Below are 18,386 nucleotides of genomic sequence, written 5' to 3'. Positions count from 1 at the left end.
GGCGTTGGAAAAATATTTTAGAAAGGTTATGTTTCTTACAACTTTGATTATTTTATGTAAATATTGTAAAAGTCTAAGTTGCATGATGTAATTATGAAAACGTGTAAATATCGACCAAGTTTCCTTGGCATTTTGTAAACAACCATTTAGTATAAAAAGGAACCATATTTCTGTATATTTCGGCTACCTTACCCGATTGCTGGTATCACAAGTCTACCTCGTAGGGAGAACTGCCCAGTCCTTTGCTTGGGTTAGTTTCTCAAACCTGCTGCTTCGACTCTCGGTTCTTGCGATACCAAAAATCAATCTTGGAAGCGTTACCCGTTAGAGATTTGCACTCAGATCTGCATCAATTAACTTGAATCCAAGATTGGCAGTGGATAAGTGTTATTGTATACTGTGCATAAACGATAATAAACCAGTCTTTATTGGAAGAAAGTTCCATACCCTTTCATTTCTAACTTAAGAAAGGTATAAAATCAGACACCAGTGACCAAGTCAGGGCCTGCAATTTAGTTACCCGAATAGCTAACTGAGAAGTCTGATCAAGGGTAACTTAGCAACCTTTTCTAGGCCCTAGAGAACCAGTGTTAAAACGACATTTGCATAACCTTGTACTTTCAATAAAAAATAATATTCATAAATATTTAAAATAATTTAAAATTAAAAAAAAAAAAACATTATGACTACATTTAAGATATTTTTAAGAGGCTTTACAAACGTAGAATTCCCTAAAAATAAAGCTCTTGGTCTCATTGCATCGCTTTACACGCGTTTTAAACAGTTTTTCCTTCCTCGCTTTCTGGAAACACGTATCAGGTAAAGTAACTAGCAGCATAGTACAAGGTGGTGTGAATTCTTTTGGATAGGGAGATCTGTCCTTCAAAGAAACATATGATCTTTAGCATTTTGCGCCTGTCTAATTATTTGAAGGAGGTGGGGAAGGGGGCAGGGGTGGCTCACGATAAAATTTTCCCTCGAGCGAGGTGAATTTCTGGCGCCCCTCTTTCTACCCTGCTCGTTCTACTTTCCACCTTCCTCCAATAATAACAAACATGACGCTTTTAATGAAAAGTAATAAACTTATAAATAACCGTATTATTTTACATTATATTATATTATATTATTGTATATTATTGTATATTATTGTATAATTAACCTCTGAGATTAAATTGCTACATGATTTTGGAATATACTTATTATGTTATGCACTCAGAGAACTAAATGCATCAGATCGATTGATGCACCAGAATGCATCGATTGATGCACTAAAGTGTGTTTTATGGTTTCTTCAAAGAATCAGATTCACATTTGATGCATTTGGGTGCATTTTTGTATGTCGTGAAAGATACGCCAAAGTGCATCATTTCATTCAAGTAAGGATTTATTTCAGTCGAGATGCATTTCAATGCACCAGTTGATGCGTTTCGATGCACCAAAATGCATTTTTTTTCGATGATGCACTTAAACGTTTTGTCTGAACTACATAAACTCTGTAGCTCAGGCCAAACGTTTAAGCGCATCATCCAAAAAGATACAGGAAGGTACATCAAGGAACATAAACTGATGCATTGAAGTGCATCTCGACTGAAAGGAATCCTCACTTGAATCAAATGATGCACTTTGGCGTTTCTTTCACGACATACAAAAATGCACCCAAATGCGTCAAATGTGAATCTGATTGTTTGAAGAAGCCATACAACACACTATACTGCATCAATCGATGCATTCTGGTGCATCAATCGATATGATGCATTTAGTTTTCTGTGTGTACAGCAGTTGATTTAATTAATTCTTGTCAAAAATAAATTCAACTATTTTTAAAACATATACAGTAGTCATGCACCCAGTGGAGACCCATGAAGTGGTTCGGCGGATCTCACTTGAAACTGTAAGTCCAGTCTTTCTGTGCATGTAGTGGGCTCAAAAAAAAAGTCAAACGAAGATGTTGAAGCTAATCTACTGGGACAACCCGGCTTGGCACCTTCCTAGGGCAGCGCCCAGTCCCTTCATCCGCCCCTGAGGGTAAGGGGTAAGGAATGCAATGATCAAAGGATTTGGGAGGTTACTGCACATACACCCTGCCAGAAACTGAGGGGGTTGTAAAATGTACAGAGAGGGAGGGTTGGGTAAGAAGAGGTTGAAAGAGAAAGGAAGAGATTTCTCTCTCAAAGAGAGAGAAAGATAGGTGGAGGAGCATGCAAGAAGAGAGAGAGAAAATCAAAGGAGAAGGCAAAAAAAAAAAGAAAAAAAAAGAAGAATCTTTTCTTCTTTCCACCCTCTACATCCCCTGTTCCTGTGCCACTGAACATGATAAAAATGCTCTTTTTACAAAACGTAACATATATATAAACAAAGCACAGTGTAGAATTACCTCATCCTGTTCTTGTGGTTGGAGTTGTCGTGCGTGGTGCTATTCTTGTTCTTTAGTGACCCATGGCCCTTCCTCAAGTTCCTTATCTTGAAGGCCGTCGTTAGGAAGAGTATCAGGTTACACAGGATAATAACGGAAATGGGACCGTAGAAATACGCAAACAGGGCTGCTTTATCTGAAAGGCAAATAAGAACGTTTGAATAGTATCATATTACTCATTTAGCCAATTGTCATTTACTGAGTCAGGAACACAGACATTTAGCCTTTCCTTACTGAAATATCACTTACTCAGCGGGATATTTGAATATATTTGCATGGTTTACATTTAGAAATATCCTGAGACCGTTGTAATTAAGTTAGCAAAACAAAATGTCTGTTTTGTTCGTTAGGCAGAGTTTTGTTCCATTCTGAAATTATGCTTACAAGTTTTATGTAGGTGTCGTGTCAGTGTGATGCTGAGTATGTAAATGTAGCTACTGTACAGTTTATAAGACCTTTGGAATTGTCAATATGATTATAGTAACAGATTGTGTTTTGTTTTTTATACATGGAGTTCGTTATAAAATTGTTAAGTGGCAATTTCTGTGGCAATTTGGTGTTAAATAAATAATGTTGGCTTATGCGATGCAAATTTTTAAAATCAACTCGACACCTTGAGTGCAATCTGCGTGTGTTTGAATACACAACAGAAAATAGAAGATGTAGTAGTGTGAGGTTTTCATTTAAAATCTAGTTTTTCTGCTTCGATTAACCATATTATGATAATTACGTTATGATAAAAATAAATTGGTAAAAACATGCTCTAAGCTTGTGACAATGAAGACAATTTTTTTATAAAAACTTGAACAGCAAGTTATAATAACAGCAAATTTCTTCTGTTTACGCGAGGAAAATTTGTTTCTAAAAGATTACTCATTATTTTTCGTGGAGTCTATCAAAAGGAAGAATTATACTTTCTCATTAAAGCTGTGTTGTGAAGTTATTCAGGGTGGTGCCGAGTCGACTGACACACTTCAAATTTGAATACCGCACCTGCGCGATACCTCATAGTTTTCGGGAAGGCGAACGGCAGAGGAGGACGCCATCTCATATAATCAGTTGCAATGGAGCGTTAGAAAATGCAACAACGTGTTACTTGTGTTATTACGAAACGAAATCTATGACAGGAGTGCAGCGTGTCTTTAAACGACAGTACAATGTTGGTCAACATGGACCATTCAACGTCTCTGAATACCATACTGGCTTGGGCGAAGAAAATCGAAGAAACGCATCATGACTATTAAAAACTAAAAACAAGCCATTGTTGACGAAGTTGCGGCTATTGATGAGGACATGACGCAGGCGCGTGTAGGAAACTTCCAGGTACGCTTGCAAGTGCACTGGTGTGAACGGAGGCCATCTGCTGAGGCAATATTAAAAAAAAAAGCTTGTAATCTGTGTGTAATAAATGGCATGCTTGGACGTATTTATGGTTAAAACATTAAGTGCATTACATAATATTCTAATAGTGCAAGCAGTGTTTGCATTGCTTATACAGTCACGGACACTGCCGGGTTGTAACGATTCCATTGAAAGTCAATGTATTCATTACAGCCCGGCAGTGTCCGTGACTGTACTACATATATCTTCGCCACTGACTATGGTCATTTGAAATGTGTCAGTCGGCTCGGCGTCACCCTGTATTAGTCCAAGCTATTTAATGACCTAAATGACATTAAAATAAATTGATGCACCGGCACGTTAGCGGTAAGGAAGAATATTTCGAGATACCGGTCGTGGTAAGCTAAAGGTTAGTACAATACCATCTTTCACTATCCTATTGGTTACGCACGGTTTCCACACGAGACGGCGTACCAAAAAGTTGAAAGTGGAACCATAGACAACGTGGTGACGTCAGAAAAAAAAGAGTGGAGAGACGGAAGGGGACCAGTTAATATGTTACTAAATAACATACAAAAAATGCATTTTTCAGCTAAGGAAAACATTTTTTATCTAGTTTTCTGTGGGGCGGTGTAGACTGGTCGGTCCGGGGCATCTGCTCCACTTATCCCCTATCTGGGTGCCCTTACTGCGTATATCCCATTGTAATCCATCCTTGGTAAGAATAATCAAAAACACACATGCAATACTCGGCGACGCCAGGATCTGAAAGATTGCGGAATGAAATTTAGATGATGATAATAATAATAATTATAAATCGCCTTTATTTAGAAAGCGTATTTCTGCCTCGCGGGCCGTTCTTACAACAAACCTTTGTGAAATACATATTACTTTTGACACTTTAAACTTCCTGAAAATCACTGTTGCCGTAGAAAAATAAAAATAAAACATTCATACTTTTAATATAAACAATTAATGTACTGAAGGTACAGAGTTAAATCTAAAACCACAATTAGAATACAATTACTACAGCTAAAACTAAAACCAATACCTGAAAAGACAAATCCAGACACTATTGGCCCGACCCTGTGGCCGAGTGGTTAACACATCGCGCTCGACGCCAAGGGTCCTGGGTTCGAATCCCGGTCGGGCTTGGTTGTTTGTGAATGTCCATTCATCAATTTCATCATTTCATCACTCATCCCCATCTTCGCAAATTAGCCAAGAGGCACAAAACGCGAAGTAAAATAAACTAAATCAAATCAGAAACTATTGTTTGGACAGTAGATGCTTCTTTAGATTTAATTTGTGTGTTGCAGGGTGGAGATCCCCTGAGGTCAGTGGTGGGGGGAGGTCATTCCATTCTTTTATTGCAGTGACTACGAAGGAATTTCCATAGAGTGTTGTTCTGTGTGTGGGGATCGTGAATTGTGTTTTTTTGACGAAGATTAATTATTTCCCCTTCTTCTTGTACGGGGCAATTTGATCATATAAATATTTAGGTTCTTTATTGTTCAGAATCCTGTACAATAACGACAATGCCAAAAATGTTCTCCTATTTTTAACGTTTAACCAATTAAGTTCCTGTAAGAACGGGGAAATACGTTCTCTTTTGACATTCAGTATAAATCTTACGCAATTGTTTTGAAGTTTTTGTAGCTTGTAATTTAGGGTACTGTTGATGTTTATAAATAGGGGGAAGCCAATTTTTGGCATTACAAGTGTGTTGACTAGGTGAGTTTTCGTTTCTTTTCTTAGCATATGTTTGAATGGAAAAAGTGTTTTCAGTTTGGCTATCGAGTTTTTAATTATGTGTGTGACATGAGAACCCCAATGTAGATTCTCGTCCAATATTATGCCGAGGTTGCATGATGTTTCTACTTTCTGTATTTTGGAATTATTCAGTGCAGGGAGGGGGAGTTTTAATTGTTCCAACTTTTTTAGGTTACTCCGTTTCGGCTAGTGTTACAATGTAAGACTTAGATGAATTCAACTTGAGTGCATTACATTCAGACCATTTAGATATTGAATTGAGGTCCTGTTGCAATGCTTCTAGGGCCATTGCACTGTTTCTTAATGGTGCTTGTATATATACGAGGTGTGTCATCTGCATACTGGTGGTATTTGCAGTGTTTTTAGTGCTTCATTAAAATCTTTGATGTATAGGGAAAAGAGGATAGGTCCTAAAATACTTCCTTGTGGTACTCCTTGTTTGATACCAAGCCATTTAGATATGCACGACTTATTCTCATGTAGCCTACTAATTTTACACATTGTTGCCTGTTCGTTAAATAAGACTGAAACCATAACAATTCTTTATCTTTTATACCGATAGATTTCAATTTCTCTGTCAAGAGGTTGTGGTTTGTGGAGTCAAATGCCTTGGTGTAATCAAGGAGTATCAGGAACGAAATTTTACCATTATCCATCCCCTTGGCTATGTCATCAACAACGCTAACTAAAGTAGTTACTGTACTGTGCTGTTTCCTGAAGCCTGATTAATGTGGAGAATAGTGGTCATGCAACATCAGATGGTCTACTAATTGTTCTTTCACTATGCGTTCTAAAACCTTAAGACATAATTGGTAGTACGCTTATTGGTCTTAGATCGTTAACATCAAGGGAAACAGTGGTTTTCGTTATGGGTGTCACTACGGCCTTTTTCCAATCTTCGGGAAATACCCCTTGAGTTAGAGAGCAGTTTATGATATGAGTTAGGCTCTTCAGGCAATGCGGATGCAGTCTCTCAACATTTTTAGACTGATGCCATCATGACCCTTGGCATTGGAATGTAATTTTTTAACCTCTTTCAGCACGGTAGCCCCATTAACCTTCTTCAGCTTGAAGGTTCCGGTTGTCTGCCGTGTTTTATGACTCGATTGAGTTCTGTTTGTTTGTTTGCTGACAAGCAGAACTTACAAAAAAGTCATTTATTGCATCCGCATTGAGTACACTTGAGGGTGCGATGTTGAAAATAGAGAAAAATTGAAGCATGCTTTAGCCACTAAATCAAATACCAATCAAATTTTAGTACGCACAGTAGTGCAGGTGCACGGGTTCACAAACCGAAAATGGGGCTCGGTGGGGCTCGCCTTAATGGATTTCTCTTGTAAGGCATGAGCCCCATTTTCTCGCAGTGTTGCCAACTCCTCACTCGAAAAAAATCACCAAGGTTTTTTTGGTCTAACCTAACCTAAAGCAAGGAGCTGGCAACCTTGCTTGAGGCTCCTTAATAGTTTGCTCTTGTAAGGCATAAGCCTCATTTTCTCGCAGTGATGCCAACACCTTACTCGAAAAAATCACCAAGGTTTTTTTTTTGGTCTAACCTAACCTAAAGCAAGGAGCTGGCAACCTTGCTTGAGGCTTATGCCTTACAAGAGCATAAAGCAAGGTTGCCAACCTACTGGTACTTTTGCCATAGCTTTTTACAAAAAAGAGAGAGGAGAGAGAGAGAGGGAAGAGTTAAACAACCGACAGCCTACCTACAGCCTTTTTTTTTCTTGGTCTAACCTAACCTAAAGCAAGGAGCTGGCAACCTTGCTTGAGGCTTGCCTTACAGTGCATAAAGCTAGGTTGGCAACCTACTGGTACTTTTGCCATAGCTTTTTACAAAAAAGAGAGAGGAGAGAGAGAGGGGGAAGAATTAAACAACCGACAGCTGCCAACACCTACCTACAGCTTTTTTTTTCTTGGTCTAACCTAACCTAAAGCAAGGAGCTGGCAACCTTGCTTGAGGCTTGCCTTACAGTGCATAAAGCAATTTTTGCCAACCTACTGGTACTTTTGCCATAGCTTTTTACAAAAAAGAGAGAGGAGAGAGAGAGGGGGAAGAATTAAACAACTGATAGTGCTGCCAACACCTACCTACAGCTTTTTTTTTCTTGGTCTAACCTAACCTAAAGCAAGGAGCTGGCAACCTTGCTTGAGGCTTGCCTTACAGTGCATAAAGCAAGGTTGCCAACCTACTGGTACTTTTGCCATAGCTTTTTACAAAAAAGAGAGAGGAGAGAGAGAGGGGGAGGAGTTAAACAACCGACAGCTGCCAACACCTACCTACAGCTTTTTTTCTTCCTACTTAGCAAAAGCTACTATTTTTTTTGAGGCTTAGCCAATTTATATACTGGCGTAACATACACACACTAAACAAGGAGAGCCGGCAACAAACACGCACTGCCGTAAAAGAGAGAGAGATGGGTGGATGGCAACACAGTATGTGTGTGCGTGTGTGTGTATAATATGTAGCATTATTAACTAGAGTGTGTTGGCAACCCCACTTACAACTAAAAAAAATAGAGATGCCAATGCTGCTGTAAGATGAAGAGAGAGAGAGACCTATAGCTGGCAACAGTGGTGTACGATGTCCTCCCTCTTCTGTGCAATATGACATTATGATGTTACTGTAGTTTTTGACGAGGATTACGAGTTAACTAAAAAACCTGCAACTAGAGAGAGTTGCCAGCACACACACGCTGTTGTAAGAGAGAGATGGATGACTGGGGGGGCAGCATTTCTGGCTATTCACAGTGGCGGATGTACTTCCTGTTTTTTCAAAAGCTAACAATAATGATGGAATTTCATGCTGACGCATTTATTTCGTTCAAAAATTCGTGTTCAGCACAGATAATGCTATGTAATTTTCACATCAGCTCAGCCAACTGTTGAGAAATAATGACGTCAGGTAAAAGCATTGGTGGGGGTGACGTGATGAATTTACGAAAGTAGGAAAATGACAGTGCTAAAAATTGAAGTATAGAACTATTTTCTAGAGCATACACATGATGCTTAGGTTACAACAGCTGTTAACATCAGGTCTGGCAACTGTTGAGAAATAGTGACGTCAGTTAACAGCATTGGTAGCAGTGATGCGATGCGATGCATTAACTTGTGAATTTTCGAACTCGTAAAATGATGTGGCTGAAATGTAGAGGAAGAATGTTCTAGAGAAGATTGTCTCGGATTTCTGGATTTCTACTAGTCCACGTTGTTAACCTACATATTACTCCTCGACTAATAAAACTAGAAGCTCGAGGGGCATCAGGTCCTATTTTTATTGTGAGCTGCAAGAACAACATTGTGATTGTGATTGAAATTAACTAGCGTGAGTAAATTTGTTTGTTAGCTTGCATGAGTTGGCTTTGTGTTATATAAATAGGTAGTGTTGCTTCTGTGAGTTGATTCTGTAATAGCCAAACAGATGTAAAGGAATTGTAGATAAAAGGTAAAACTCTCTACAAAAGCCAAACAATTCTTAAGCATATTGTGGAAGGAATATATACTCGCAAAGCACGCAAAAAGAAGAGAGAGAAAGTATACAAGTTTTGAGTGTGTTGCATGTATCTCTCTTCTTTTTTTCTTGCTTTTTTATATATATATATATTTATTACATATTACTATATACATCAAACATATGCAAAATAGCAATATGCGGGGTGTAAGAGGGCGACCTTCTGGTAAGGCACCCAACAGTTAACCTCACTTCCACGTAGTACACCCTGGACTGTAGAGTAACGAGGCTCTGGCGTCTGGCAGACGAGTATAATTTTACGTGTGTTAGCCTGTTTTTTTTTTTTGTGCGTTTGATATTTAGTGAAGGTACATAGTGTTTCGAATTTTATTATTATTTAGTTTTATACACAGAAAAGATATTAAACATAAAATTAAATAAAATATATCTAATTATGTTTTTTTTATCACAACAAGCATTCACAAAAAAAAATAGCAATAATGTGGTTTAAAGTTTTTTAACGTAATTGCTACGTAAACAAAATGGCCGACTTGCAATGATTGTGTCAAAGTTTTTTTAAGCCTAATTGCTACGTAAACAAAATGACCGACTTGCAATGACTGTGTCAAATATGAATAGATTGAGAGATGGAAAGAGAAGTTAAATATGCTTAAATAAAGTGCTCTTCTGTGCATAGCACCATACCATAAAAGCATATAGGAAGACTGCTATGTCCATGCATGAAACTTAAATATACATATAAAATTAAAATATTTGGTGCTGACCACATCACATATTGCTGACTTTGCATTGTACTTTCCTATATTCACATATGCACAGTAAGGCTAATCGGGACTAGGCCTACAGTTTTTTAAAGTAGGATCCGAACCACTATGTACTTTTATCGGGTTCGAACCTAGGACCTCTTGATTACAAGGCAACAACACAACCACCGCACTTTCGAGCCCTAGTGAATATGTAGGAAAAAACAACGGTATATACATAATCCAAAGTTGCGTGGGTCTAGGCCCCATAGGAACCAAGAAAATCAATGTCTTGGAAAAACATCTTAAGATATTTGTCTTAATCTTTAAGAAAGTCGACTTCCGGTCTGTCAAGATGTCACTTCCGGTCTGTCAAGAAAATTTTCTTAAGACATTTGTCTTAAGATGTTTTCCAAGACATTGATTTTCTTGTCTCCTAATTGACCTAGGATGATGATTTTAGGTTTGTTGGATAGGATTTGACGAAAACTATACGACTAGCAAATAAAATCGATTCCACCCCCTCAAATTTCGAAAATATAGACATTTTTTTTATTTTTTGAGAAATTTGATTTGTTGGCTTAGTTTTTACCCTATTTCGAAAATTTTAATGACATTTGATAAAAAATTGAATGTACTCTACAACCTATTGGAAACATAATGATTAGTGCTTACTGTTTTCGAGTTATTTTAAATTTAAATACGATTGTGTAATTTTTATGATGTATGTTTGCATGTAAAAATAAGTATACCTGAAAGTTTTAGAATTTCAAAATAGCTATATATATATATTTGCTATTATATCAGCCAAAACAATAGAATATATATAAACAAGTATATTTTCATAGTTTCATACCTCTACTAGATTGGTAGAAAAATATACTAATGGGCAATAAAATCTGAAGAAGATTCGTGTCTAGCAAAAATAAGCTAAATAGAATTACACATGCATACAATATTTATTGTGCTTTTTTCTATCTACAATCATATTTTTTCTTATATATTTTTTTATAGGGCTGATTAAAGCGCATATTTGAGGAAGACAACACCACCCATATATAAATAAACCCTCAAACTAACACTAATTAAAATTAGCTTACAAAATTTTTCTCATAAGGCATTTTTTCGTAAACACTCTACCACCAACAGATCACATATAAATAAACATACCCCCAAAAAAATGCGCTCCATGAAAAGTTGCCCTGTGTGCAAAACAACCATATCAAGCAAACATTTTGCAAGACATTGTCGCACCTGCGTGCCAGGCAAGCATTTGGCTGCCACCGAACTGTGTTCCGGATGCAATAAACGCATCACAATTGCGTATGCCAAGAAGCATAAGCTTACTTGTCTAAGCGAAAGTACATCTGGGGCTCAGCCTTCGACCTCCACCAAGAGGAAGGCAGAAGCAGCCTCCATCAATGCACCACCCACGAAACGCGTCAAGCCTGCGATGAAAGCGAACCAATCTGCTTTCGAGCGTTTGTTGGAGGATTTTGTCCTCACTTCGGAGGGCTCATGCGACGTGCGTAGCTTTTTAGAGGAGAAGCGAGCAGAGATAATTTCCAGTCTTTGTAATGCACTGGCTACGTACTCCTCCACCAAATTCTACGCATCGCTACGTTGCCAGTACAAGAAGCCGTCCGATGAAATTTACAGCTTCTGCCACAACACCAAGGCGAAGACGCTGCATCTGGCGGATGTCGACAACCTCGAGGTCATCTACAACCAGTTTGCCGAGGAGCTGCTGGTTAAACAAGAAGAACATCAAGCTAAGGGCTCGGGGGGTTCGCTGTGTGGGGGGCCTCACGAACTGTGCGTCAAACTTTGCAAGTTTACGCCTCTCTCCGCCTCCAGCTACGTCCCCTTACCACCTTCCATCGCGGCAAAGAAGGCCGTCCTGAACATTCAGAACAGTGACGCCAAGTGCTTTCTCTGGTCGGTGCTGGCAGCGTTGCACCCTGCCCACTGGAAAAACCAACCACGCCGGGTTAACCACTACCTACCCTACGAGTCGGAACTGGAAGATGCTATGGCTGGGATCGACTACCCGGTGGAGGTCCCGGACATTCGCAAGTTCGAGGCCCGTACACACAACCCTCGGTTGGCCATCAACGTTTACGGCCTCACTGACAAAAATGTGGTGTACCCCATCCGGGTGAGCGATGTAGACGACGATGGTGCGCAGGAAATTCACCTTCTGCTCATCAAGGACGAGACCCATCACCATTACACCCTCATTCGCTCCCTCTCTAGACTTGTTTCGAGCCAACGGAGCAAAGACAAAACCCACATAGAAGTTTGTCGCAGGTGCTTGTCTACATTTCATAATCAAGAACAGCAGGATTACCAGCGCATCAGAGGTCCCAACATCGCTGCAGAGAAGCTCGCTCGCCACAAACTTTATTGCGATGCCAACGAGCCGGGTGTGGCAGTCTTGCCCAAACCTGACACCGTGGAGCGTTTCCACATGCACGGTGCCATGGTAGAGCATCCCGCTATCATCATCGCGGATTTCGAGGCCTTCCTCAAACCCCTGTCCACTTGCGATCCCGATCCCGAAGTTTCCTCCACCACCCCTTACCAACTCCACGAGGCATCCAGTTTCGCATACGTTGTGGTGCGACGAGACCAGCACATCGCCCCCGAGCCCTACGTGTATCGCGGTCCCGACGCAGCCAAACACTTCCTCGAGAGGATGGTTGTCGAGGCCATCGAGATAGGGAAGGTACTGTTGGCCCCCAAGTCTATGCTCCCACTGTCCCCCGACGATCAACGTAGACACGACGAGGCCATCGCTTGCCCTGTCTGCGTCAAGGATTACACCGCCAACAACCGTAAAGTCCAACACCACGATCACTTTAACGGTAGGTACGTTGGTCCTTGGTGCAACGGATGCAACCTCATGGCCCGGGACCCGCGATTTATTCCGATCTTCTTCCACAACGGCTCGGGGTACGACTTTCACCACCTGATCAAGCATCTTGGATACGACAACGAGGGAATCAACGTTCTCGCCCAGAACGAGGAGCGTTACATCAGTGTGAGCAAACGAGTGTCGATCCCGGGATCACGCTCTACCGTCGAGCTTCGCTTCCTCGACTCCCTGAGGTTCCTCCCGGCAAGCCTCGATGCTCTCGCGGGGAAGCTTAGCGACGAGCAAATACTCATCACCTCTGCAAACTTTCCGAACTTGGACGCCGGTCTCTTCAGGCGTAAGGGGGTCTACCCCTATGAATACGTCACAGACCCTGCCAAGTTTGCGGAGACGTCGCTACCTCCCCAGGCGAAGTTCTAGTCAGCTACGAGGCTCGAACATCACCGACGAAGAATATCACCATGCCCAGTCCATGTGGCGCGAGCTGGGTTGTCGAACTCTCGGGGGCTACCACGACGCCTACCTCAAACTTGATGTGACGCTCCTCGCCGACGTGTTCCAGACGTTCCGTGCGACTGCAATGAAGATCTACCAGCTGGACCCCGCATACTTCTATAGTCTCCCCGGACTGGCGTGGTCAGCCATGTTTTTGGTAACGAAAATCGAGCTGGAGCTTCTTTCCGATTATGACATGGTGCTGTTTGTGGAACGCGCCATCCGGGGTGGCATGGTCCAGGTGTCGCAACGGCACGCGCGCGCCAACAACCATCACATGGCTACTGGCTATGACTCCACCCAACCGTCCAGCTACATCATGCACACGGACGTGAATAACTTGTACGGACACTCCATGATGCAGCCACTCCCCTTTAGAGGGTTCGAGTGGGCTGACCCTTCCAACTTCAACATTGAAAGCTTCGACGATGTGGAATGTGGATTTTTTGCCGAGGTGGATCTTGAGTTCTCCGAGAAGCTGCAGGATTTGTTCTGCGATCTTCCCCCTGCACCTGAGTTCAAGTGTCCACCCGATTCGAACCAGACGAAGCTCGTCATGGATTTCGAACCCAAGACGAATTACGTCCTGCACTACCAGAATCTTCGGTGGTTGATGCAGCGAGGGGTCACGGTCCACGCAGTTCACCGCATCCTCAAGTTCGAGCATTCTCCGTGGTTGCGTCCATATATTGAAGTCAACACCAAACACCGCACCACAGCCACGTCCGAGCTTGATAAGGATTTCTTCAAGCTCATGAATAATGCGGTGTTTGGCAAGACCATGGAGAATGTACGGAATCGTGTGGACATAAAATTAGTGACGAGGAAAGAGCGATGTCGTCAGCTTGTCGCGAGTCCATTGTTCAAGTCTCGAACAATATACAACGAGCAGCTGGCTCTGATTCACATGAATCAAGGTGAGGTGAGGCTCACCAAACCCATCTACGTTGGAGCCACGGTTCTGGATCTGAGCAAGCTACACATGTTCGAGACGTACTATGACATATTACGTCCACACTACGGCCACAACATCTCGCTTCTCTACACGGACACGGACAGCTTGGTGTACCACGTTCGCACAGCCGACGCATATGGGGATATAGCCACAGTTCCATCTTTGGTTAACCTCTTTGACACCTCGGGCTATCCCCAGCAAAACAAGTACGGCATCCCGGCTCGCAACAAGAAGGTGCCTGGAAAACTCAAAGACGAGAAGGACGGTGATGTAATTCTCGAGTTTGCCGGTCTTCGCCCCAAAGCCTATGCTATTCGGGCAGAAGGATCCATCACGAAAAAGGCTAAGGGTGTGGGCAGGCAGGTCGTCCAAGAGTACCTCAAGTTCGAGGATTACGTCAAAACCCTTCAAACTAGGACGTCAATTCCAGGAGTGGAGCAGCGCATCCAGAGCGTCGACCATGTGTTGACAACCAACCAGGTGAGAAAGGTTGCCCTGGACGCACACGACGACAAGAGGTGCGTTCTGAAATGTGGGATTCACACGCTCCCATGGGGCCACCATTGTCTAGAAACTAGTAAGATGTGCCTCAAATGTAGTAAATAGTATGTATGTATGTATGTATGAAAAAAAAAAAAAACAGGTGGAGGTTTGGGATTTTTAGCGGGACTAACTCCCTGCCGCGCCCTACGGGGTGAATATGGGGCACACGCAGGGCCAAAGGGGAAGTTCCTCTGTGCGTTCAAGTGTGATTTATTTCTAAAATGCATTAAAATTAATTTTTTTTATTATTTTTTTATTCCAGATTATTCTCACAAATGTAAGAAGGTGTTCCTCACAGTACATCCTAAACATTGCGTTGCAGGTTAATCTAATATTTGAACCTACGGTCAGTATAATTTTTTGAGAATTATGTGATTTTTTTTCTTAAACTTAAAACTGTTCGGTCACTCTTTCATTCTTGACATCATACACAAAAGACTTCTCTGCAATCAGGATGACACTGCATAGGGTATCCTCGGGCAAGGCATCGTGGAACTCGCAGACGATCTTGATGTTGGTTCGATCGTTGACCACCACCTGCTTTCTCTTAGATGTGTTGATGACGGTCATGGGTCTCCGTGTTTTGAATTCGCTGGGCGCGTAGTACACGTCCACACTTCCCTCGGTCACGCGTTTGTAAGCCGTGTAAGCTTCGTAAAGTTTGAGGTAATCGTCTTTGGTCATGTCGAGGTTGTAATTTTCGCGCGGGAACACTTCGTTCCTCCCGTTCTTCAGATAAACGTTCTTGATCTTGCAGTCGTCGAATTTGCTGGAATCTTTTTCCTGATTGTTATCGCGCCCGGTCTGAAAGAGCACAACGACGAAATCTGGCATGTCGAACTGTATGTTGTTGAACTGCGTCGTCACGTCGAATTCCATGTGACTTCCCGACGCCATCTTCTGCACGCACTGGTAACCGTGAAAGTGAATCGGCACCTGCGGACTTTTCAAGATCTCCGCTTTGTCCTTGAGGGCGTAGTTCGTTTCGTATTCCACCACCGGCATTCTCAATTCCATGCTCCGGATGACGCATTTCGCCGCTTCGGGTAAAGTGTTGGCTATCGGCGTGCCGTCGGCGTTCAAGTTGGTGTATCGCATCAGTGCGTCGTTGTCGTTGGCCGCTCTTCGAAACGTGATCCTCAGTCCTCCCTTCCACATGATCTCCTTGTAGTCCGAGAAGAAACCAGGAGGCAGACGCATGGGAAAGAGCACCGTGTGACTTCTCGTCGATATTTTGGTCCCGGCTTCGAATCCCCCGGCCTGGTAGTACGCTGCGTCCGTTTTGGATAATTTCAACGTTCCCACTGCCGTCGACGTGATGCCTGGATAATCTATTCTGTCGATGACGGTGTTGTGTTTCCTCACCTCCACCTGCAAGAACAGGTGAGGCACGAAGTTGTCCACGAGTATCAGTTTGCTGCTGCGGGAAACGCGTCTCCGCTTTCCTTCTTCACCACGTCGAATTGAAGGTAGAGGTCCGCTCTGTGAGGATGAACAAACCCATCGCCTACGTCCACGTCGTATTCGATCTCCCTGTTCGCTTCGTTGAGATTGGCGAACGTGCGACGGTTGGGAGGGAAAGATTGCAATTCGTAACTTTCGATTTGCTCCATTTTACATGTATGGTTATTTATTATACGTTGATCTCAACGATGGCCGTCGTAGTGGCACCTGCGAAATCCACCACGTCTCCTTTCTCGTTCGTCACCACCAACTCTATGTCGTCTATGCGGTTGCGACATACTGGAAAATAGATCAGCGAAGAGGGCGTGTAGATGATCGGTTCCATGAACTCGGAACTTGGTTTGAAAGTGGCTATGATTCCCGTCTGCTTGTGACTTCCTAATAATCTGTCCGAAGATTTCGTGATCATGCCTTCCGCTACGTTGCAGTGAACGTTCAAAGTCTCTATGGCCAAGAATTTAGGAATGTTTGCTGCCGTGTGCTTGATGCCAGCTTCGAGTTTTGTGTTGTTCTCGAAACCTAAAAGTTCTCCTATGGTGCCCAGGTCCACGGTCTCCGTCGCGGATAGGATTTCCACTCTGTGCGTGACCGAATTTTGAGAAAAGTACGTGCCTTTGGGTAATTGAGCTTGCAAAGTGGAAAGATTGTATTGGCCTGGCGTGACGACGATGTGTTCGCTTCCGACGCTAATTTTGTTGTTGTGCTGCGTGACGTTAGGTATGAGGTACATGCTGTAGAATGCACGCAGAACCACGGATTTAGGATAGACGATGTCGTCGTGCAGCGTGAGTTTCAAGATCGAAGATTCGCTCGTGAGATGGAACACGCCCATCCTAGTGATGCTGTTTGAGGTTCCACAATGCTTTCTGGAAATCCTCGATCGTAGGGTTATTTATTTTAGAGAGAAACGCGAGCACGGAGAGGCAGAGATGACCGCAGTTCACGTCTCCGAAATTTTGAATGCGTTCGTCGTTGTAGTATATAGAGGTTTTGTTCGTTTTCAGATAATGAATTAAATTTGTAGGTGGAACACCTCCGAAAGAATCGAAAACGAATGCTTTATCATCATTTTTGTGGTAACATATCCAATGCGTGCCTGGATTTTCTTGACCGTCCAAGTTGACTACTCCGCATTCTCTTCTTTTAACGCTTGAAGGTAACGAGTCGGACATGAAAACTCCTCTGAAGTGTTTGATTTGTAACGGTTCGATCAGAGATTCAATGTCTCGGTTGGTGAGTGCTGTTGTTTCTTTTTTTTAAACATCACGCCCTTCCCCCCTTTCTTCTCCATGGCCAGGTTGTGACGTTTCTGTTCTTCCAATTCCGCCTTGTTCTTCTTCGAGTCGATGACGGTTTTCGCGATGGCGGCACTTCCGCCAGCCAAACTTCCAACGGCCCCCAATGCTGCTAGGATGGCCGGGATGCTGAATATGAAACCACCGATCTTTTGCTGTTTCCGCGAACGCTGCAAGCGTCTCAATTGAGGTGTGCTGAGAAGTAATTTCATTCCGTGTCCTTTGCTCAAGCAAGAACGTTTCTTCTCGCGTTGTTTCTTGGTGAGTAACCCATCGAGGGCACCTAGATTTTTAAGATTGGAGTATGGTATCTGGTACACGACACCCTTGGGCTTCATGTTGATGCTCTATGTGTTATTTTCACGGTATGTTATTTATATATATATTCTGAGATTTTTTCTTGTGTAGTTTTTTTTACGGTATGTTATTTATATATAAATGTTCTGAGATTTTTTTTTCACGGCCTCGCAGTCGTTACACAAATTCTATTACGTGCTTCGTTTTCTTGCCAAGAAGTTCCTTTGTCCCCTTGTACACGATTCGAGTTTTGTTCTCGATTAAAATAGATAGCTTCTCGTCGGATAACATGTTAGCGTATCGATCTGGTAAAAATAGACTGTATTGTGCGTTGAGCAACAGGCGTACCTTGGGACCATACTGGGTAGAAACGATTGAACCGGAAGTTATCGTGTAAGGTTTGTCGACTTCCAATTCCTGAATTTTTACATACTCGACTGACAAATTTAGCATTTGTTTTAATGCTTGGAGATCACTCATTTTTTCAGTCGTCATATCAAAGAAAAATTTCAGAGTGTTAGAGAGAAATTTAATTGTTTTTTCACGATGTGTGTTATTTATATATACCGAAGATTATTTTTTTATGATGTGTGTTATTTATATATCAAGTTTTTTTTGACACGTATATATATTATTATTTTTTTAACAGAGGAAGAAAGTCCGTGCTTCGGAAAACGTGATGATGTGCGTAATGATATCTTTCGTCTCCTGCTTAGA

At 42.1% G+C, this 18,386-nt stretch overlaps 1 protein-coding gene across 1 annotated transcript in view; it reads right to left on the bottom strand.

Annotated features, from left to right (window-relative positions):
* Nucleotides 1–18,386, bottom strand: part of LOC145989118 (G-protein coupled receptor Mth2-like) — a 122,795-nt gene that overhangs the window by 33,997 nt on the left and 70,412 nt on the right. The window contains exon 4 of the mRNA XM_083124413.1: nt 2,375–2,549. Coding sequence (XP_082980539.1) covers nt 2,375–2,549 — 175 coding nt within the window. The remainder of the gene's footprint in view (nt 1–2,374; nt 2,550–18,386) is intronic.

Source organism: Lepisma saccharinum, chromosome 6 (assembly GCF_977018435.1).
Source record: "Lepisma saccharinum chromosome 6, izLepSacc3.1, whole genome shotgun sequence".
Taxonomy (NCBI): domain Eukaryota; kingdom Metazoa; phylum Arthropoda; class Insecta; order Zygentoma; family Lepismatidae; genus Lepisma; species Lepisma saccharinum.
Note: the sequence above shows the minus strand (reverse complement) of the source record. Positions and strands in the feature narration are given on the sequence as shown.